General features: G+C 40.4%; 1 protein-coding gene across 3 annotated transcripts in view; it reads left to right on the top strand.

Moving 5' to 3' along the window:
• FBLN1 (fibulin 1) overlaps window positions 1–24,194 on the top strand; it is a 74,185-nt gene that overhangs the window by 30,373 nt on the left and 19,618 nt on the right. For 2 of the 3 annotated variants that reach the window (XM_066319462.1, XM_066319463.1), the window contains exons 6-15: window positions 296–397; window positions 2,015–2,152; window positions 3,727–3,864; window positions 5,294–5,437; window positions 6,281–6,409; window positions 6,908–7,033; window positions 7,868–7,987; window positions 8,839–8,970; window positions 9,513–9,636; window positions 22,515–22,657. In XM_066319462.1, the coding sequence (XP_066175559.1) occupies window positions 296–397; window positions 2,015–2,152; window positions 3,727–3,864; window positions 5,294–5,437; window positions 6,281–6,409; window positions 6,908–7,033; window positions 7,868–7,987; window positions 8,839–8,970; window positions 9,513–9,636; window positions 22,515–22,657 (1,296 nt within the window). Of the gene's footprint in view, window positions 1–295; window positions 398–2,014; window positions 2,153–3,726; window positions 3,865–5,293; window positions 5,438–6,280; window positions 6,410–6,907; window positions 7,034–7,867; window positions 7,988–8,838; window positions 8,971–9,512; window positions 9,637–17,683; window positions 18,093–22,514; window positions 22,658–24,194 lie in introns of those variants that run through there. The other variant, XM_066319464.1, reaches the window with a different exon arrangement.

The raw sequence follows: 24,194 nt of genomic DNA, 5'->3' as shown, positions 1-24,194 counted from the left end.
ATTTTTTGTATGTGAAACATTTTTAATATTAATTTCTATTTTAACAAGGTCAGAAAAAGTTTTGAGCCAAATTTTGGGTAAATTCTCTGTAATATTCTCTTTCTGTTTGTCAGAATAACCCTACTTGTATTAATTTTTAAAACTTTCGGTGCTTAGCGCCTTCTTTCATATTTATGAATATACAACTTATGAAACCCCTTTTCTAAATAAATAACGTATCCTGTAAATTAATGGTTTGTTTCAGTTCCTGTGAAGAGCCTCTTATTCACATGAGACCTTTTAACATATCCATTAGGTGGAGGTCCCTGCTCTCAGCAGTGCAGAGACACAGGATCCAGTTACATCTGCTCCTGCTTTGTTGGCTATCAGCTTCAACCAGATGGTATCACCTGTGAAGGTAAAAGAAATAAAGCCCTTGTTTCAATTATAAACATTCTTGTTTTAAAAGAGCAAGAACAGATACAAAAATACCCAGAGAGAAGAGACCAGAATGTGCTTATGTCAGCTGGGGAAAGAGGTGAAGTCATAAAAAGTTGATTTGAATGGAGTGTTGAAATGAGAATTGTGGGAAGATGAAGTTAAGGCGGGTCAGTAGAAAAGGTGGAGAATTTAGAATGGAAAAGAGGCAGAGTTCGAATTTGTTGCTGTGAATAAAACCAGAATAGAATACCTATTCTCCCTTGTAAAAGTGAATTGTTATTGATAAGGCAGACAAAATAAATAGAATAGGATTCTTCAGCCTGTTAAGGACACAGCTGACAGAAAGGATTAATATTCTAGATTCCATGAATGGCATGGGAATTGTAAAGAAAGGATTGTTAGTTTCTCCCAGTAGAAGAACTGGTTCTTCCCCATTCCCCCCACACCAAGTGTGGTCAGGCACTGACCAGGCTCCCCAGGGAATGGTCATGGCCCCAAGGCTCCCAGAGCTCCAGGAGAGTTTGGACAACGCTCTCAGGGATGCACAGGGTGGGATTGAGGGGTGTCTGAGCAGGAGCAGAGATTGCACTCAATAATCCCTGTGCATGCCTTCCAACTCAGCATATTCTACTCTGTGATATCAAATGAAATAGTCTGGGATAGAGATTGCATTTGGCTTCAGGCATGTGCAATGTGACATTTGGCTCCTTGTTGCTGAGGTATATGATCCCTTCCAGGGCACAGTTCACCTTGCCCATCCTGCATAGCTGTTCAAGGATGACAAGTGTTCCAAATGAAGAGTGCCTTTTTCTGTCAGTGACTGGAAATGAGTCTTCAGTAGCTTAGATGCAAACTTCAGATTATAAAATAACTATTGATGATTGGTCAGATTAACGCTAACCTAGTTGGACATATAAAAAGGAAGAGCTTTTACATTTAATATACATGGATGTCATATTTTTGTTATGCATTCAAAGTTGAACTGAAAACATTTCACAAAGGAAATATCTATCAGTAGCTGCAAAGTAGAAATTCACAAGTTTGCTCAGACAGTCTCTCAACCATATGTTGGTGCGATGCAGAGCAAGGTGAGGATTTCTGAAAGTCTGCCTCATTCATGTAGTCACTATAACCTGATCATGAAATCACTGAGGTTGGAAAAGACACTTAAGATCATTGAGTCCAAAATAAACTAAACACTACCAACTCCACCAGCAGACCATGTCTACACATCCTAACTCTAAAAACTTTAAACATGTCCAGAGACATCATCTACTACTAGACTCAATCAAATGATGTTGACTCTTTGCTCTCACTCTGTTAACCTTCCTCTTCTTAAGTACACTGAATCAGCAAGTCTTGGTGCCAACAGGGCGCAAATGTCTTTGCTGGCTTATGCCCTGGCAACAGCTGTAGTGGGATGTGAGTGTGAGGCCAAATCCACACCTTTGTATTTTGATGCTCAGAGGAATGCTTGGTTGGAGGTGTGCCCATAGCTAGCCTTCGACCTCATCTCTTCCCATCATCATGCTTCTTACTTATTTCTTTATTTCTTATTTTCTCTTATCTCTTTTAAAATAATTGCATATTGTAGATATTAATGAATGTATCACTGGGACACACAACTGTGGGATTGGACAAACTTGTGTCAATACATTGGGATCCTTCCGCTGCCAGCGGGACACGAGCTGTGGAACTGGCTATGAGCTAACAGATGACAGTCGTTGCAAAGGTATGTCCTGTGCAGAGAAACTAGAATCTTCCAGGCTTAAGTTCGAAACAAAGCACATCATCATGCCATACTCTTTGGCTTTCAGTTGTTGTGACGGGTTAAAGAATTATAAAAGAAAGGCCTCATAAAATCAGGCCTGCTCTGCTACTTTGCCAAAGTTAGCCTGACACTTCTAAGTAATTTGCAAGTTCCCATGTGAAAACAATCTTGGTATGAGAACTGGTTAGCATAGCAACCTATTCCTGGGTTGAAAAAACAAATGCACCTGCAATTACAAGGGATTTGTCCCATGCGAATCAGTAAAGAAAATATGTAAAGAATACAATATGTAAACAATACAAGACTAGAGAGGACAAGGAAAGACTAGATGGACAAGTAAAATAGAGTAATTGGTAAGAAAGCTATTAATCAACTGAAATTGCACACAAGGTCTTTAAAAACTGTATAAAATGAGTAGTGAAAATAAAGAATTGGTTTTTTCTGCATGAAGATAATGGAGTCTTGGCACACATATTACAATATTGGTAAATACATGTGTAACTGAGACACACACACTTCAAGGACAGTAGTTTTTCCACCTGTTACCTTGCAAATAACCAGATCATTAAGCTGGAGGCTGCTGCAAAGACTTCCAGGAGGTATAACTATATTTCACACTGGCAGTTTGTGTTGCATGTTAGGAGCTGGTCTGGGGACTAAAACAGGTGATTACAAAACCCAGTTCAGTATTAACCCAACCTAAACCTCCAATGGTCTCCACACTCATTTTTTTAAGTCCCACAAAGCTCTATGGCTACTGTTGAACTGCATGAGTGAAAAAGCTGAGGTATTCTATTGCTGGAGAGTTTCTGTATTTTGATAGGTTTAGGAGATTTCATTGCATTGCCAGGTGGCAAACATCAAATTTTAGTTGCATTATGTAGATGGGTGTACATTCATGAGTGAAGCCTCATTTTCCATTGTCTCCTTTACTGGCTTTACGTGAACAATAATTTATTCACAAATACTTACTGTCTATTCTGAACTGGAGTAGAATACTAAAGTAAGCAGAACTCATATTTATGGACATTTTAAAGCATGAAAATGCAGGGATATTTCAAGCCTTAATATGGATGGGAATCAAGGCCAATTACTTCACTTATGAAAGAAATGAACAATATCTGCACTGGATCTAAAGTTGAAATTAAAATTGCACTTGGGTAATTAAATCTTCCTGACTTCAAAGCTAAGCACACTGCTGAATCAAGGCTGAGCAGTGCTGAATGTGATGCTTCAGGTGCTCTGTAATAGTTTTGAATTATTTAGTTGTGAGAACTTAACTTGTAAAGCATAGTATGCACAGACACACCCCTATATACAATATTAATAATGAAATTGTAAAAAATATCTTAACCTACCTGGTTTTACTGAGATCTTTTTTGAACTAGTAAGACAGATTGATCCTGGATCACAGAATTCCAGGAAGGTATGCTGAGGATTAATCTATGAGATCATTCAAACTATGTCTTATGTTTTAAATGTAATGAAAAAACCTGTCGGATTCCTGCTAACAATTTTTTTTTGTGATGTACCAGATATTGACGAATGTGAGACTGGTACTCATAACTGCCCCCCCGATTTTATCTGTCAGAATACTCCAGGATCTTTCCGTTGCCGACCCAAGCTACAGTGCATGAGTGGGTTTATACAAGATGCACTAGGCAACTGTATTGGTAAGGCATGTTCTTGTCTTGGGGAACACTCAGATGTTGCCTGGGAGAAAAGCTGTAGTTTTGCTGGGTGGGTTCTGAGCTGTTCAAGCTACTCTTCATCTGCATATGCATTGCTCTTTCCTTGATCCCACAGGTAAGAGTGACAGACAAAAGCCATTTAAATAAAAGGCTTAAATATTAGGTGGCTATTTTTAATGAGATTACGTTACCCAAGGTGGTTAGGTGCTTAAGTCTTTGGATCTTTTATCTGAATTTGTTAAAAACTGTGATATATTTTATCTAACTTTATCCAAAGGGCTTTAGACAAAGCTTTGTGTAGAAAGCTGACATCCTCTGCAACACCCTTTGATATTAGTCTGTTGGGTTTTACAGGCATGTAGGTCTATACAGACCTGTCCCATGTTACAGCCCATCAAGAATCTTATTGTGTATGAGAAAGATGGGACAATTATAACTATACACTATGTGCAGCTCTATACCATGGAGAGGAGTTTTACTTTAAAAACTGATGACAATCAGGCCAATGCCTTGTTTCCAAGACTCCCCAAACCCAGAATTATAACCTCCAAATTAAAATTACTGGTTTCCAGCAGGCTCTATATGGATTTATCTAATGTGACCTACAAATCTATCAGTTATTCCCTTGAGTTTATTATTTTTAAGTCTCAACTCACCTTTAATTGCCCCATTGGCATAGCAAGTCTTGGACTTGTGGAACTGGCCGAGCAGCAGCAGCTGCCAAGTTGCACTCATTATCAGGCCCTTGTTCTCCAGTAGCATTGAAATCTGACACTGGAAACAGACTGAAAACAAAACTGCAGCCTTTAAAATGAGAGAGGCCAGTGGCTGTGCACAGCAAGCCCTTTGAAGGCCCACTCCTGCTGCACGTAGTGCCAAGTTTTGATTAACTTGCTGTCAGGGACATCAGTAGAGTCACATCAATTTGCAGCAATAATAGTTATGGCCCATAAAATGCATTTGCTCAAAAATATTTAGGCAGTTTCACAGCCTAGCTTTACACACTGAGAATCAAATCCTGCTCTATGTGGAGCTGAGGGGATTTTGTTGTTGGATTTGTGACTCTGATCATCATGTAGAAGATAAGAGCTCGATCAGAACAGAGTGAGGCAGAACTGGTTAAACTGATGAACTGAATTGTTGATTAGCTCTGTAAGTTTAGGAGAGACCTTTAAAGGCTTTGAAACAAATACAAGTTCTACATCAAATTTTCATTGTTTTTCAGTGGTATCTACGGCTTTTATACCTCCCCAGTCTTCACTCTGGAAGAATTGTATCAGTGAAATTAAATGTCATGAATAGTTGTCTTCTCCCACAGGCAGAACTTTTCTCTGAAGGCTTACATAATGAGAGGATCTTACCTTAAACCTCTTGAGATGGGAAAGAGTTACACTGACTTGTGCTCTTGTAGATATCAATGAGTGCCTGAGTACCAACATGCCATGCCCAGCTGGACAGATCTGCATTAACACTGATGGCTCCTTTACCTGCCAGAGAATCTCACCCAGTTGTGGCCGAGGTTACCATCTCAATGAAGATGGAACAAGATGTGTAGGTGAGTGACAGTTGGGAAGAAAAAGCAGTTCTAAGAAAATCAATCACATATATAATTTATGTTTGACAGTTTCTTGAACTTTGCCCAGGTTTTTATCGTTCCCACAGTCAATTCTTGATCCTGTTCTTTCCCTCATGTCAGTCCCAGCAAGTGAAGAATGACAAGTCCACCCTCTGTTCTTCATAAAACTCATGAAACCCTGTATTTTGAGAAAAGGAATTATGATTATCAGCCCCCATAAATGGCATTGGTTGTGACTGTGTCAGTGGAACAATGCTGTGTGGTCCCAAATCTCCTTAGTAAGTTGGACACAAGGTCAACTTAATGTCCCACAGAAGCCATTCAAGTAACACTGAAGGAGATAGACACCTTTGGTTGGCTTTTAACTGAGGTTTTTGCAAAGAAACATTTTTGTATGTATTTTCAATTTCTGTGAGTGACTTATCAAAGCACTACTGATGACTCTGGATCTCAGATGTCTTAGACTAGATGAAGATCTGATCCACAAATATTAAGTATGCATAATAAAACAATTTTGCACCTGAATTCCTCCAAAGATTGCCCAATTACTTCATCATTTTCCTCTCACGTCCATCAACATTAAGGACACCTTAGAGCTAACCTGCTTTGGTACAAATAATCTGGATTTGTGATTCTGGTCTTGTAAAAACTGAGGGCATGATAACATCTTGCTTTCTGTTTCAAAACACTTTTTAACCACCATAGTGCCCTATGTCCAGGGGACAAAAAAAAAAAAAAAAAAAAAAGAAAAGAAAAGTTAACATGTTGCTCTTCTCTCAACTTGCATGTCAGAAGTGTACTTAAAATCACTGCTCATTTTAGATGTGGATGAGTGCTCATCCCCTAACCAGCCCTGTGGAGAAGGACACATTTGTATCAATGCCCCAGGCAATTACCGCTGTGAGTGCAAAGCTGGCTATACTTTTGATGTCATCAGCAGGACGTGTATTGGTAAGTTGCACCATCAACCTAAATATGTGCAGCCATGGCACTTAAAAAATGATCCTGTGTAAAGAATGTTGCTGCTCTCTGCATACCCTCTGTCTTCAGAATGTAAAATTGACTGCTGTATTATTTGGCTGACTCTAAAACCATATTAAAGAACAGCTGATACTTCAAAGGAAGCTGTATTAGTATTGTCAACATGATATCTGCTATCCTCTTAAAAGGTAAGGTTGTGAGAGTGTGTGTAATTGCTTTCCATGATATTTTTATGAGCACCTTAAGAAAAGATTCCTTCAGAAGATCAAAGCAACTTTCTTCTGTATATATCTAGTCCAATTATACTCTGGGGTGCTTCTAAATGAACATTTTGAGGGCTTCTTCTCTCTAGTATGAAATTTAAATCTGGAAAATAACAATCAAACTTTAATAACCACATTCTTGTCCAGACTGGTACTGCAGTGAGCCAGCCAATGCACAGACCCCTCTGTGTGTTTGTCATTGCAGATATCAATGAATGCAGACGCTACCCAGGCCGCCTCTGTGCTCACAAGTGTGAGAATACTCCTGGTTCCTACTACTGCACTTGTACCATGGGCTTCAAACTTTCAGCTGATGGTAGATCCTGTGAAGGTACAGCTGTCAGTGCTTTGGTTATGGAGCATGAGAAAGAGCTCATTGCTCTTTCAGCTGTTTTTCATTTTAGCTTGTGAGACAGCACTGGAATGGCATGAGAAATCATCACAGTGCAGTTTCTTGATTACATGAATGTTGCTGTTCTAAGTCAAGGCCACTATAGCCCACAGCTTGAATATATCGCCCTTAGACTGGATCATTTGACAGGACAAGATGACACAGCCTCAAGCTGCACCAGGGAAGGTTCAGGTTGGACATCAGGAAGAATTTCTTCACTGAAAGGGTGGTCAGGCATTGAAAGGGGCTTCCCAGGGACGTGGTGGAGTCTCTCTCCTGAAAGTGTCCAAGGAATGCCTGGACATGGCACTCACTGGTCTGGTTGACAAGCTGGGGCTTGGTCACAGGCTGGACTCAATGGTCTTGGAGGTATTTTCCAGCCTGAATGGTTCTCTGATCTGTGATGCAAAGGTGTATGGATCTGCATTTGCTGCACTTTAACGAGTGGTCCAACTCAATCAGTTTCAAAACCTTCAAAACCAGCCTTGCTGATAAACCAGACACAGAAACATAAATGTTGGCCTAAAGATACCCTCCCAGTCTCACACCTTAAAGTACAGTAGGAAATTATAGCACAGTGCAAATTAACCTATACTGCCAGACCCTGTTCAGAGCAACACACTCTGAGTACCCTATTTCCAGGTTAGTCAGTGATGCGTGCCATCCTTTTTTAGTTAAAAATAAATTACCTTCCAAACCTTTGTCTTATTCCAGTATTTGGATGATGAATATTGCAAGAAATTTGGGGTTCAGGTGTGTAACCATGCATTTCAGATTTGAATGAGTGTGAGAGCAACCCCTGTAGTCAAGAGTGTGCCAATGTGTACGGCTCCTACCAGTGCTATTGCCGCCGTGGGTTCCAGCTCAGTGACATCGATGGCATTTCCTGTGAAGGTGAGCTCATGGTGCTGCAAGGAGAGAGAGGGTGGGTGGGCAGTCCTTACTGTTGCCATAACAAACATGAGCAATTCCATGTAATATTTTGCATTTTGACATTTGAGTCTCTTAGGGATTTTCTTGTGAAACTGTATTTAATGAAGGTATCCCACCCATGTCCTTTTCTAGAAGCATCTCTTTGCATGTGTGGTGACACTTTTGCTGTTTACACTGAACTGTTGCTTTGCACACTTTTTTATCTCGAAAGAAATTTTTCTTTTTCCTGAGGAACTACTAGAATTTCCAGTCTTCAGCAAGTGGAGATATGAGCACATTTATATGTTATATATTTAATATATGCTATTATTAGGTAGTATTGTATATATCCTCTTTTTGTGGCTGGTTCTGAACAAATGTATTCTCAAATACAAGGAGGATATGGGTGCGACCTCACTGACAAGATCCTGAACTTGGACTTGGGTCTCCAAGACTTACTAAACAGTGAGGCCTTGGGTAGAACACCTAATTTTGATTTGCTTTTTTGTAAAAACAAGGATAAAACTATTCCCTTCCCTCTCTTTCATAAAGCACTACAATAGATGTCAGTGTAAAGTGCTTGCTTTCATCCATTACTTTGTCTCTGGGGCTCTCATGTAGCTTTTAATTTTCTTCAGAGTTTCATTTATTCCTTAAAATCTTTGCTATTTAGATGTTGCTGGCTAGAGCCACACCTTTCTGATGATCATCTTCATTGCCCAAAAATTAGAATCATCAAATTGTGTTTGCAGCTCACAGCAGGAGCACTGTACATGTGCACTGGGTTGAATGCCATGAACACATAGTAAATCAGTGGTGTTTTTTTCTTGCAGATATTGATGAATGTGCTTTGCCCACTGGAGGACACATCTGTTCCTTTCGATGCATTAATATTCCTGGGAGCTTTCAATGCACTTGTCCCTCCACTGGGTACAGGCTGGCGCCCAATGCACGCAACTGCCAAGGTGGGTTCAATAACTGCAGGGAGACCTCACTGGATTGTGGAATTCTGACAAGTTCTAGCAGTTTTTGGATTTTAAAAATGCCTTTCCTATGACATTATAGGTAACACAGTACACATCAGCTAGATATCTGAAGAAATCAGTCTTTTATAATAAATATACAGGAAATTTCAGTTACAAACTAATGCAGTAGAGACTACTGTAAAAAATTAAATAATTATAAAAAATTGTACTATGAAGATTCCACTGGTGAAATGCTATGAGTTAGTTTAGCCATTAAAAGGAAATATCCTGCTGTAAAGGAATGTCAGCAAATATTTAGGTCTTGTCCACTTAGTGGCACTGCTGCTCTTCCTTTTCTTCTTCTTGCTGGTTGGTTGAATTAGTGGGTTTTTTTGTTCTTCTGCCCTCCCCTTGCAATCCTGTAGTAATGTTTAATTGCACCCCATGTTCTGGAGTATCTAACAGGATACTACCATTGTCTCGCACCTGCAAGGAGAGGAAAAGCCATGTGTGTGATCCACTCTCATGTTTCCATTTGGCAGATATCGATGAGTGTGTTGCAGAAAGCCACAACTGCTCTTTCAATGAGACCTGCTTTAACATCCAGGGTGGCTTTCGCTGCCTGTCCTTGGAGTGTCCCGAGAATTACCGCAAGTCAGGAGACACGTAAGTACCTCCTTTGTCAAGGTCAAACAGATTTCTGGTGCCATGATCTCCTGAAGGTCATGCCACTGCTGACTGAACACAGAGCTGTTTCTAGCAAACATGTATTGTGTTGGCAGGCCTACCCTGTGTTTTGCACACACCAGGTCTGGTTTCTTTCTTGTGCTTCTCTTTCTAAGAAAAAGATTCTCCCTTAAAGAATGCCATGTGTCAGTGGTTTGCATCATAATGATCCCCAGAGCCATAAGCAGATACTCTCTGTCTGGCTCCCTTGCAGGCAGCCTGATAGGAGGGCTACATTTGGCTTTGAAATCCTTGGCTTTTATTTCAGAATCACACATAGTCTTTCCTTACTTTGACACTTCAGCTGAAGGGTTCTTTTTAGCTCCCTCTCTGAACTCTCACCTGTACTGTTGCAAAGCATTGCAAGAATGTCTTTTTTTTGGTACCATTTAATTGAATCATAGACTATTAAGGGGTTAGAATGGACCTTAAGAATCATCTAGTCCCAACCCTCTCTGCCATGTGCAGCGAGATGTCCCACTAGGCCACTTTGCTCAAGGCCATATCTAACCTGGCCTTGAGCACTGCCACGGTTGGGGTGCCCACCTCACTGGCCAACCTGTTCCAGTGTCTCACCACCCTCACAATAAAAAATTTCTTTTTAATATCTTACATAAATATCCCCTCTTTCAATCTGTATCCAGTTTTCACTTGTATTAGAAAACCTGGGAATATTAGCAAGGATGGTAAGTTAGCTCCAGCTCATGATTGTGCCTCTAACCTAGCTCAGAGATAGTCTGTGCATTCTGGTGTAGAAAATAGGGACAGCTCTGGGAGGAGAGGCAGCTGGCAGCTCCTTTATACCCACCAAATAGTGCCAGCAGAGAGGAGAAGTTGTTGCAAACTCTCAGTCGTGTTGCTGGAGTTTATGGCTGGTGAAGGTGATGCTTTGCCTACTGCCCCATGGCTTTCTAAGCACCCTGTACTCCAGCAATTCTTCCAAAGGCCGCTTTATGGTCCCCTGTGTGCCCTGTACTGAGGTAAGTGCGTGATCCACCAGCCAGGGAGTAAAACTGACAAATCACATCTGTTATCAGCCAGCTTTTCCCAGCCAGTGTTGGTATAGTCACCATCTGTTAGACAGACCTGAAGTACTCTGTGCCTCCTCTGTGGAATGAAGTCAACACTGATCTTCATCTCAGGGATTTTGTGGGGATTAGTTAGTTTGCATTTAAGCTTTAGTCTTTGAAATGTCATATAAGTGGCACAGCAGATGTATTTGATCAGAATGCTGGAGAGGAAGTTGGTGTAAACCCAGCTATTTATAAGATATGCTTGTGTTCTGGGAAGGGTCATAGGAATTAAATTTTAAATTATATTTGTCACATCAGTGACCAAGTAGTGCCTCATAATGCAGGCATTCTCTTTATTTGTAAGACTGTGGGTTCATTGCTATCATATTTTTTTAAAAATACAATGTGCAATGGACCACTAGGCAGAATTAGCAGATTTCTTCTCTTATGGACATTCTTGTGTTGCAGAGTTCAATTTATGAAATACACATCGTACACACATTCAATTTCATTTTCTCTCTTATCTGTATATGATTTCACTGGGTATTTGAGCTATATGGGATCTTTTGGAAAAGCAGAAAAATATCTGAATTGTTTTTCTGTGTCGAGGTTGTTGGGCTCTCTAATGGCTTTCTCTGCCTACCTCAGACCTACTCATAGGATAAGATCCTTCTGATGTGCTCAGGCTATAATTAGGCTGAGTCAGACAGAAATCCGGCAGCTGCTCCATGAAATTCTAATTATTTTAATTCCTTGAGTTATTATCTCATTGGATTTATTAGGTTTTCCTCCTCTCAACAGCTACAGATAGTTACTGAATGTATTGTTGAAAACACGTTTGCATAAAGCAAAGAGAGGGTGAGCTCACTGTTATCACTGAACAAGTGCAGTGGGTTCTGCATACTTAGCCAGGATACAAATATTATACCAATGTGCTGGAATCAGGGCTTATGGGTGGGATTACCTGGTGCTCATAGGGGAGCAGTTTCATAAGACAGCTCTCTAGCACCCTTTTTACATCCCAACTGCTTCACATCTCCTTGACTGAATCAGTTTTGCATATAAACCCCAGCAGGGCTGACAGCCAGCATATCTTTGTTACGTTCTGCATGATAATGACATTAAATTGCTTTTTCACCCAGGCTCTAAAATCAAAGTAGTTGGCTTCTTATCACATCTAGTACAGATACCATTTTTTCTCTCCTTTTTATTTAAAAGACATTCCAGTTTCACCAACTTGGCACACCATAAGAAAGACAACGTATTCTTCCATTCCCATCAAGCTGGCACCTCAGGAAAATTTTTTAATCTGTTACCCATTATCTTCTATGGAATAGTTATAATTTAATAGGCTTCAGTCCTGTAAATCCAAATCTCTTTATTCTTATTTTTCCTTAAAATAATTATTTAAAGGCAGCAGCACTTAGTGATCCAGAAGCTCCTTTCCAATACCTGTAAAGCAGAGGTTTTTGCATGGTGACTGTTGCAACTGTGATTGCCATCAGGTGAAGTGATTGCAGTATCATCTCAGGCCATGGACTGAAACCTCAGGGTGCTGTTTAGATACTCTGAGCTCCAGAAGGAAACAGTCTGTGATATCTTCCCCAAAGACCACAAAATGCCTGGCCTGATCTAAATGGTGACAATTTTATTGAAGACCTTATTTCTTTTACTTAAATTCTGCTTTTTGTTTTTCATTGATCAGTCTATAGGCTTGGTATTTTTCCCAGGATAGATAAGATCTGCTGCTCCTCATAATAGAACTTAACTTGCTGCACTGCCTTGCCAAACCGTTTTTGTTTTCAAATTGCATGACAATTAACTTCTCTTTATATGGCATTGAAGTCTAACATTTGTAATATTTAAGCCAAGAAAAATAGTAGAAAAGATAAAGAAGCATTTATGGCAACATGTCAGACGTGTGCTGCTTTGAGCCAAATGGGGAACTATTTGTATTTTCTAGACATGTCGGCATATTATAAAGGTTGCCTGGTGCTTATCATTATTAGAATGTGTTTTTAACTCCTTAAAATTTTGCCAAAATGTAACCAATGGCTGAAATTTTACATGCCAGGTGTGTGACTCAAGCTCAAGTTTTGGCAAATTTCAGCCAGAGCAGTTCACCCATTTCCAAGAATAAGTGTGGAGAGGGACATGCTGGTTTGTGTTTTTTAAATACGTTTTGGTGATTTTTAAAGAAAGATTATTTTAACAGTTTGTTGTTTTGGTATGGAGCAGAAATCTGAAATTTGCTAGGAAATTGCTTTTGTGCTTTTTGTCATCCTTACCAAAATTCTCTGAAACTTTTGAAATGATGAACTTTGTAAAATTGCATTCAGCCCTTTTTTCCCCCATAAATCTTAGGAAATTAAGACCTTGATGGGTAAAGTTAATCCACTCCTGGACAGCCAAAATAGGCTCAGATGTACCTGGAATCTTTCTGAGAGTTCTTTATTTAACTTTTGCTTCTAGTCCTTGAATGATAAGGATTTCATAGCCTAAGCAGCAATGTGTTTGGCTACCTGCTTCACTGCAATTTAATTCTTTCTATCAGTAGAGAGGTCTTTTTCTTCCAGCAACAAAGAGTTCACTTCTGATTTAGTGGTCCTGAGCTCCTTATTGCTCTTCAAAGCAGTCTGAGACGTGCAGGTCTGACTCCACAGGGTGTCTGAGCCTGCTCCCATATAAAGCCACAGGAGAGGAGCCCAGTCTGTCTGTCCTGGGCCAGGTATTGCCTGCCTGGACAGCCCCAACTCCATGGATAAGCAAGTTGTTTCTAGCATGGGTGAGAGAGGAGCCAACTTGGTAAGAGAAAAAAGCATACTTTGAGATAAGGAGGCTGAATGTAGAGAGAGAAGGACCTGAAGGTATGTCAAGGTGAGGAGAATGAGTGTGGGGGATGCTTCAAGGGTAGCAGGTAAAATGGGGTAAAACTAGAGGGAAAAGGGGCAACCACAGGGGTCACGACCCGATAGTCAAAGGTGATTGATTCCAGGGAACTTGTGACAGGACAAGAGGACACCAGGAAGAATTTCTTCACTGAAATAGTTGTCAGGCATTGGAAGGCGCTGCCCAAGGAGGTGGTGAGTCCCCATTCCTGGTGGTGTCCAAGGAATACCTGCACATGGCACTCGGTGCTCTGATCTGGGTGACAAGGTGGGGCTTGGTCACAGGCTGGACTCAATGGTCTTGGAGGTATTTTCTATCCTTAATGATCCTATTCCAAATTTAGATGAGGACCATCAGAGGAAGGAATAATTAGGGATGGCCAGAAAAGATCCTGAGGGAAAGGACTGTGCTTCGGGCCTAGGGCTGTGAGGTGGAAACTGAGAGAACTAAGTGTCAGCCAGGAGAAAATGGAGCAATAAGAGGAGGATCGCCACTGGCTTAGTAGACAATCCTGATGCCAAATATTTGAGCAAGCAGCAAGGGCCATAGGCTAGGAAAGAGGATAGGAAAAAGAAATTAGGATAGGAAAGACAGATGAAGGAGATGAGGATAGAATGTGGATAGGATAGGCTCAGTGCTGAGGACAAAGAGAATATAGTTCTGTCTCCTCCACAGCTTGAAATGTCCTAGAGACTTTCCATCTCCAGGCAGGAGGAGCATACAGAGTTGTTGTCCACCCTCACTACTACTCTGCTGTATCCTGTTTTCCTTCCTGAAGCAGGGCTCCAGATTCTCCTCGGGTTAAGAATTGTCTGTGGAGACCAACCATCAGTTAGTTTCATTCCTCTAAAGTTCTGGTCTGTTTAAGACAAAACCCACCCTCCCTGCACAGCTGATCATTAGCATCAGTGTCCTTGATGTGGTGATGGGTCTCTTGGACCTCATGGTGTGGTGCAACCTGCTGAGAAGAAGTGCACACACAAAAGATGGTAGCACAAGCAAGAGCCTTTGCAGTTGAATGTATTCTAGGAGCCCTGGAAGACTGATAGAGCTCTGAAAATCTACAGCATAGAATGTATAATGAGGGTATAGTTCACTAATAAAACTTGGTGAGTTGTTCAGCGTGTTTAGTTGGTTTCCCTGTAGGAAGTAAATCATAAAGCCATAAATCTTGATAATAAAAAGTTCATTTTCCTTTAGTATATGAGAAATTGTTGCACACCACTCAACTCCTTTGAGCAGTGAAGTGAAAACCTGACTCAGAAATTAACATGAGGGAAGGCACAAAATATTTTTCTCCTTTTTTTTTTGTTACGAAATGTTGTATTCATTATTTACAAATGGAATCCCTCTAGTTTTGGTAGTCTTCTTTTATCAGTGTATGGTACATGAAATTGAAACTGGGGGTAATTCTTTGAAATCAATATTTCAGCCACATAAATAAGCATAAGAGAACAGAGTAAAAAGTGAGCTAAAATAACTGGGTTCAAATTCAGAAATAAGCATTTAGCGGCCCCATACACTTACTTTTGTAGCCCATGCACCTGATTTCAGAGTTTTGCAAAGACATATTCAACTGCCCCTGGGCTCTGGGCTGGTTTTCTCTGGTAGCCTCCTCAGCACACCCCTCTCCTTATGGCCCTCTGGGCTCTGTCCCATGGTGGCAGGACACAGGAGCTCTACAGGCAGCTCACCTGTCCCAAGGAGCCACAGAGCTGGGCAGCGCCCAGGGCTTGGACTGCTCCCTCATTAGCAGCAGCTTGTGTTCCCCCACCGTGGGATTTCCTGCTGCCCACTGAAGGTCTAGAGAGTACACTGGGCTTGAAATGCTCTTTGCTTATTGCCTTTGTGGTGTGTGACCCCAGAATGAACTCTGATTCTTGAAAGCAACAATATTTGCTCTCTCTCCTTTGTGGTTATTTGACGGAACAATTACTGCACATTAACTGATCCTACAGTGCAATGTGCAGTTTATACCACGAAAGCATGAGATAGAAGATGATGAATTTTGAATAATTTTAGCTCCTAGCTGAAGGCACATCTATCTTCACAAATAACTTTCTGAATCAACAGAACGTCCCTTCTCAAATCTTGGAAACTTGGAAGCTTTGTGTTTTGTTCTTTTAAAAGATTCTGGACATAATTTAAAAATGTATTTTACTTTTATAAAATAATAAGGTAGAGCATCTTTATGAGCCTGTAAGTGCTCATAAGCTTGTACATGCTTCTATGAAGTTGTACTTGAAGAAAACATTTCCAGCTAAGGAATTAACTGTCTCAACTTGCTCCATGATTTCAGCAAAACCAAGTAGCCTCATGATTTCAACAACATCAAGTCATTCTCCTTAGTGGAGTTATTAATGACGTTTCAGAAAAGAATGCAGAGCTCTCCATACCTGAAAATACTTCAAGAGTATCCACACCTAATTAGCTGGCCATCCTGTGAGGACTTGTGCGTGATCTTTAAACACATGAATAAAATTAAGAATGCATTCAAATCTTCAAAGAATTGCTTCAAAGAACCACTTATGTTTGCAAGTAGTATTAAAAGAAAACATGCAACACATTAATTGAAGAACTGAGGGTACTTTTAATTAGTCTTCTTGAAAGTGCTGGTTTTGCATATAATGAGAAGTTCCTGGAATTCAGATCACCGTGCCTTGGCAACAAAGTGGGGCTTGCTTATGAACCACAGTTCTGTTGGTAGCAGGTGCTGCTGACGGGAGCTCAAACTCATGTCAAAATAAAGTAATGAAATGGACATCAGATTTACTTGAGATGGTAAGAAACAAGCCATGCTTTTATGCTGGGGCATTTCTTGGTAAAGAAGGAAATTGTTTCAGTTCCAAAACATCCTGTGGACCAAATACTGCTTGGAGTGGAGAGACTCTTGCATGTAATTTAATTGATTCGTAGTTTTGCACGAGGCAAGTTTGGAGCTAAATGCTCAACCTGATCATGATGAAATTTTGCAAAGTCATCATCCAGCTGAGATCATTGTTGTTTACCTTTGCTTCCACCCACCTGCCTTAAAGGATGTTTGGACACCTATGTGGTGATTTGGGCGTATCTTTAATCTGAAATGCATACAAACTAATCCAGTATGCAATCCTTTACACACTTCTCAAACCCACCAGGTACCATGCCATGTCAGATCTTCATCATTGTGCTAGCAAACTATAACACTCTTAAACAGCAGTGACTTGGATGCCCATAGCTGTCTACCATATTTGCTGGACAAAATTCACTTCTCTCTGGAACAGAATACATGAAGATTGTGACTGCTAATTGTAGAGGTTTGTTGTTCCCTTCCAGCCTGTATGGGTGCTCTGGATTTTTCACTGTGACACAGTGGTAAGGGAATGAAAGAACAGAGGACAAATTCCTCTCTTGCCAGAGTTGTTCCCATGACTTAGGGCTATGTAAGTGGAGACTGAATGTGTAAGAGATGCTGGAGACATCAGGCCATTGGATCTTGTTTTCAGGGCTCGCCTAGATGGATGTTAGACTGACTATGGTTGGTTCTGCTAGTACAGAGGAATACTGTGCCACATCAGCAGGAAAAGGTTCATCTTCAGAGACCAACTCCTTGGACATTTAGAAGTATTCTGAGTTTTCAGAATACTTCACTCAGTCTTAAAATACAGCCAGACATCCCAAGTAGGACACAGACAACTCCCTAGCCCATCTAGTATCTCTTCCTTTACTGAACATACGTTGAACCAGCAAAAGAATAAAACGTGAAGGGAAAAAAGTGCCAGTGTTCTCCCTAGGAGAGCTTGGCTGATGTAAATGAAAATAAACTCTCATCCCCGCTGAGGTGCCAGACTTGATCCATCTGTGCCTGCAGAGCAAGGGCAACACTTCTGACAATGGCAACACTCCTCCCAAAGCTCCAGCTGCAGGCAAGTTCATCCTTACTGAATTCATATCCCTTTGCAATATGAGTGAGGTGCCAGGCTGAAGAATGGATACAGGATGCAAGTCAGCCTGTCTTTTCCCACCCCCACTGCCCTTGCTCTCCCTCCCACTCGCTAAATGTGCGCTAATCTTCCTCTTGTCTTGTGTTCTCACTTTTCTTGCAGTCGCTGTGAGCGCTTGCCTTGTAATGAAAATAAGGAGTGCCAGAGCCTGCCTCTGAGAATAACCTACTATCACATCTCTTTTCCTACCAACATTCAAGTACCCACCGACATTTTCCGCATGGGTCCTTCCAATGCTGTCCCTGGGGATAAAATTCAGCTGTCCATCATCAGCGGGAACCAGGAGGGGTTTTTCACCACAAAAAAAGTGAACAACCACAGTGGCCTTGTGGTCATGCAGCGTCAAATCACAGAGCCCAGAGACCTTCTTCTGACAATTCAAATGCGACTTTCCCGCCATGGAACTGTCAACACATTTATTGCCAAAATTTTTATCTTTGTTTCTGCACAGCTTTGATCCCTAACTCACAGTCATCATTGGCTACTCTTTCTCTTCCAAGAGTAGCTTTTCCCCCCCTCGATTTTAATAAAGTTTTAGTTCATCTGTTGCATGCTGCACTTGCATTTTATTTGCCATCATCATTACAGTTTTCCACTTTACCCTAAAATTCAACATCTTAATTTGTGGAGATTCTTCTGTGTACTCTGCATCATAATACGAGGCATAAGTTGGTGTCAAAGAGTTCATTACCTGAACATACTGAGGACTGAAACCTATTAATTTACGTCACAAAGCAGGGGAGTCATCTGATCAGACACTGTTACATTTGCTTAGGTCGAAATTTTCCACAGGAAACTGGTACATATTTTGTACTATCTGAACTGGGACATCTCTAGAAAAATTAATCAGTTATGCAGCAAATAGTGTGCATTTTCTAAAAAAATCTGTTAAAAAGGAATAACTTGGACCCTGAGGACCCCTGAGGTGCCCCAGCACATGGGTCAGTATAAAAATGTGCAGCCCGATTCTCAAGCTGTCCTATTTATTTTTGCTCTCTTGTATCCTGTCAGCTAATGCTGATTTCCGCCAGGTACAGATCCTAGTTTTAGCTTCTAAGGACGGTACAAATCTAATCTCCTCTAAAGAACATTCATTTGAGAGATATTTCATCTTTCTTTCTGTGGAATTTTTGCTGAATGGAAAAACTAATGACAGCAGAACAGCAATCAACTTCATAACAACATTCAGCTAATAGCAGAGAGCTCCTTCCTGTCTCACAAGCTATATCCTGAAACATCCCCATCTACAGGAACATTTGAAAAAGATATTTGATTTGTCTCATAACTTTCAGATTGTCTCCAGCTTTCATATTAAAGCTGATAAATTTTGACCAGTAAAGACTTTATCCACAACTGCCATCACACCAAACCATAAGTGCCCTGAAAACTCAGTCAGAATTCCAATATCTAAATCTTTCTTCCTTTACTTCGGCTTTCTTTGTTTACTTCTAGGCCATCAAGAACAATGTAGAAAATACAACTGAAATTTCTTTGGAATTATTTTGTTTTCTGAGCTGGAGGAGGAATTATTTATCACACATAGTCCTTGTGTTGATAAATATTAAAAGCTCAGTCCCAGAGATATTATCCAAAAATTAATGTTCTACACTACCCTGGGCTCAGTTATCTCTGCTGCTCATTACACAGGCACAACAGTCATTCCATAGAAAACAGGGAATAATTCTATAGGTGAATGCACCTATAGAAAAAATACCTCACTATGTAAGTGCTGACAGCACAGTCAGGATACAAGGGTAGAAACTGAGAACCTTCTAAACCAAGATTATGAGCCTTAATCACCTGAGCACAAGAAATTACTCCATTAGCTGAGACCTGCAGGCTCTCAGGCTCATCATCAGCCTGGATCAGTGCATGATTACTGCACTCCGCCAGAGTATTCCATGTTCCCCAAGGCAAAGTTCATCCCAGCTGGCTGACAGGAGCTTCAGTCTCATGAGGAATGCCAGTGTTTAATATGCCTCTTGACACTTCCTTATAAAGTTGCCAGAAGTTGCCAGTGGGGAAAGAGTCACAGGTTTAAACACTAAGAGCACAAGCTTGTGCTGCTTGAGTTGGGGTTTGTTACTACCACAGAAGATGCTTATATGTAAATGCCCTCTGGCTACCAGTTCCTTATGAGGCCATAATGAAGTAGGATAGATATTAAAAAATAAACTTCAGTTTTGCAAGCTTTTTTTTTTTTTTTTTTTTTTTTTTTTTTCAGGAGAAGAAGGGAGTTTGAGAACTTGGCCCTCAGTGTTGTAAAATGCTGCCACGTTAATTGTATTTAGCAAGGAATTCAAGAGCACAAAGCTCACGTTTCCCTGTGTTAGATGCTTTAATGCTGCAGTGTCACTGGGACTTTCAGGAGCATGTATGTAATTACATAGTGCTATTTATATTTCCCAAATGAAAATGAAATCACAGCTCCTGGTCCAAGGAACTCACTGACTGAATCTAACAGACAATATGAAAAAGAATCATACCAGGACTGTAGAAGAATGAAAAAATTATACTCAGGAAATAATCAGAGCAGCAAAGCTGTTTCTTAACTTTCTTCTCTTTAAATGAAAATGCCTAGAGGGAAGACAATCTCCAAAGCTGTAATTTGTGCTAGAGGCAGAAAACTTGAAGGAAAGTACAAATAAAAAAGTTCTCAGTACTGAGGAAGAAACTTCTTACAGTCACAGTTCCCACTGTAGGAGAACATGAGCAAAAAGGAAAACATCAGCTCATCAGAAGATGAAATGCAAAGATGATGTGTAAGGATAAAATTATAAAATATTATGAGAACAGAGCATTTCATTTATAGCAAATATCAGAATTTGAAATAGATGTTAGTTATCAAAGAAGTTACTCCAACAGAAGTTTGGAGATGACCAAAGGATGAAGCAATGAGAGAACAAAGTGTTATCAACTGCACTTTGGATATGCTGGCATGAGGCAGTTAGCAGGGACAGCAAAAGAAAGGAGATCAGAGAGTGAGTATAATGACAGAACAAATTCCAGTTCAGCAGTGTGGACAGAGCATACAAATAAAAACCAAGTTAATGGGTTTGTAAGAGAAGAGATAAAAAGTGCGAAGAAAAAAGTTGACACAGACATTTATCTGTCACACGTGTGATTATGAGCTTGACGGATCTAGAAACTCAGTTTAGATGAGAACTAACACAAATCACTTGTGATCATTGAGATCCTCTGATCTGTACCAAAGTCATATCAGAAGGTTTTATTCCACAGGTGAGAATCATGAACGTAAGTGTTACTTAGGACTTCATCTTACGCAAAATTATGGATTTGTTGGCTAAGTATTTAATAAATATTTGTATTTGCCTTTTGTTCCAGCTGAAGTTGAACGTAAAATTCCCTCTTATTCCCATAGAAAAGCAAAAGGAGACCACTACTGAATGCCTAAGACACTCCCATCACAATGCTTTTTGCATACAAATTCTACTATCTAAATACAGCTGTGTAATTTAGGATGTTCCAACACTACTTCATCAGTAATAGTGTCCCAAAATAAGTTATACAAGCTACTGTTTATAAGTGAGGTGCCTGGGACATGACAAGATTTTGTACACAGATAATGGTGGGAAGTAAAAGGTCTCTTCTGGCCTGTATCTCCTGGCCAGTCTCAAAGCATCAAGTGCAGGGTGTGAATATGAAGCTCAGCAGCTCAGCTGGTGTTTATTAACTCAGCTCTGTTGCCTCCCCGTGGACTGTGCCAGTTCATATCCGTTGAAGAATGAGTTCCTTGATGTTGATTTGTGTTTTCCCCCTATTTAACTTCATACAGTATCAGCATATTTGACTTAATTTTCTTGAGTGAGCAGAGGTGGGAACATGTAATAAGAAGTTACTGATATATTGATCATAAATAGAGCCATAAAGTCCCTTTGAACATATGAAAAAAGATGGCTTGCAGGTGTGGACTAGGATAACACATTTTGAAAAGAGCAAGAATCATTTGGTTTAGAGGTCTCTAACAAACTAAGTCTTCCCTTTTTTGGTTTCCCTTTAACTCAGTAATTTTTTCTCACTTTTAATCTTCTAATTCCCCCCCTCTGACACTGCAGTATTTTTTTTTTTCCCACTTAGAAATATGTAGAAATGGGCAGGTCAAAGTTGAGATCATTTGTGGGGCTTAGTCACATTTTAAGTCCCTGCACAGCTCTTTCATCTCTCCTGAACACAGAGTGGGCATTGTGTGAAGTTCTTGAACTGTAAGTGACTTTAAATTCACTCTAGTGGGCAAAGGTGAGAAGTCATTTAACTTTTAATAGACTTTCAAGGCCGAATGAGCAGCTGGTTGAGATGGAATATGAAATGACCCTTACCATTTCCCCAAACTCAGAATTCAATCTTTGAGGTTTTAAGTAATGTGGTTTTGTCCTCCCTTAGTTTCCTTTCCTCTCTGTTTTGTCAGTTCTTTCAGATGGAAAGGGAGGGTATGTAGAAAAGACTTAAAAAAAGCTCTTCTGGCCCTTGCTACACCAAAAACTGTGCAAGTTGGCCCTTTACATATTTAAGCCAGGTTTCTAAAATGGAAGCAATTCCATCTGCTTCATATAACTGAGTAAAAAAGGCTTGTGGAACAAAAAGAGGCTCTGCTGAAATGGCTGAGACCAGGCCAGCTGAGGGTGTGGGTGTCATTGTTTGGTCCTGTTTGTCCTTGGAAAAGGACGTCATATGGTATCTTGGGCACTACAGCTCTCCTTGTTTGCACATGCCTGGCTTGAAGAACTGTGTTTGAGGGGGTTTTGACTGCAGCTCTGAACCAAACCAGGTTCTCCAGGGGTCTCAAAGTTCTCATGATCTGTGTTTGTCTAAGTTTTTGAGGTGAAGAATCAACACTTACATCAACTACTAGATTGCAAGACATCAAGTATTTAATATTCAGTTTGTATATAAATCTCTTTTTGGTTTCTCTTAGTGTCAGACTAGAAAAGACAGATACCATCCGTTGCATTAAGTCTTGTCGACCAAATGATGTCAGCTGTCTGCTGGATCCAGTCCACACAATTTCCCACACTGTCATTTCACTGCCCACGTTCAGAGAATTTACAAGACCTGAAGGTAAGTGGTTTGTTCCTTTTTCCATTTAATAGACTACAGCATATAAAACCTCCACCAGAAATCCTTGCCTAAAGCCAGACTTACTACCAGTGCAGTAAATGTTTGCATAGCTCCAAATTATAGTTTACTATTCATTTAATTAAAACCTTTGATATCCAGGAGTTTTAATTTTAGGGAGGAAAAAAAGTCATTCTGAGCTCTAACTCATACTGCCTCCCAGTCTAAGGAAATATTGACTCTGAATTCCCACGTACCACATTTACTCACACGATAGCCATATGCCTCGTGACATTTTTTCTTCCCTTGTTTGCAGGTTTTGCTGTAGGAACAAGGTACTAAATATATTTCTCTATCTGTCTATGACCAGTTGTTTGCTACTGACAGGTGACGTGTTCCAAGAATAAAAACCTTATATGCAGACATTAATCACTAAATAAATTATATTGAGTAAATTATTATTGGCTCATTTTTAACCTATGAAAAAAACTGTGGTTTGTTATAGATTAAAAGAAAGGAAAGGCAAAGAACTGGGCAGAAAGTTTTTAAGACAAGAATTTCAAAAAGCACCCAACTGAGTGGCCATCCTCTGAAGTTCCTGCAACCTCTTAAGTCCTGCAGTTTCAGACTCTTCACTCACTTTCTTACTTCATATAAAAACTAAAACCTTACAGATAAAGAACCAGGTTTTGCTCCTTGCCATTTGTTTGGATTTTCTGGCAATGCATCCATCAGTGGGATAACTGCCTGCAGCCCTGCTGCTCTCAGCACCTTACTGAGTGGAACAGAAACAGAGAAAAGGGTATAGAGGTAAAAAAGGTTATTTTGGAGGGGTTTCCAAAGGTTCTAAATCCCCAATTCTGATGTACCCAAAATCTCAGCCTCGCTGTTTCAGAAAGTTGTCCTAAATGAAAGCCAAAGCTAATTCTTCCCCTCTGCACCAGGCGGGAGTGGGGAAAAAGACATCCCAGTCCTTGCCCGGACAGGAACAATTTAACCACTGATGTGGAGCTCCTGTAGGTTCTCTCAGGCCTTGGCTGGCCTTGTTTCACAGGGAATGCAGGAATGCCCCATGGCCACTTCTGCTCCCGTACACACCCCTTCAGCTTCACCAGGTGTACTGGCAGCAGAGCTAAGGATTTGGCCCAGGATGCTTCCCAAACCTCATTAGTCCATCCTCGTGTTTTAATAAAAAGAGATGAGACCTAGTGATCTGAGATTGCTACTGAAGCCCAGAAGATGTAAACTGTAATTCAGTGCATGGCCTCAGGTGAATTCTTACAGCTCCAAGTCTAGTTTCATCATCTGTAGAGTGAGGATAATAATGAGAGTAAAAATACCTCCATCCCTCACAAGGGACTTGAAAATTGTCTCACTTGTATTTTGAAACCTAAACACCTCCTCCAAAGGACTCTTTATTTTGCAATGGCAATGATTTGTGTAACCACCATGGGGAATCAGAGTGGAGAGGTTTATCTGTTTGGTCCCTTCCTCAGACCAGCCTGTAGATCCTTGGTGTTGTCCTCCTTGGATACATGCT

The sequence above is a fragment of the Sylvia atricapilla genome, chromosome 5 (genome assembly GCF_009819655.1).
Source record: "Sylvia atricapilla isolate bSylAtr1 chromosome 5, bSylAtr1.pri, whole genome shotgun sequence".
NCBI lineage: Eukaryota > Metazoa > Chordata > Aves > Passeriformes > Sylviidae > Sylvia > Sylvia atricapilla.
The sequence above is the reverse complement of the archived record's forward strand: the minus strand, read 5'-3'. Positions and strand labels throughout refer to the sequence as shown.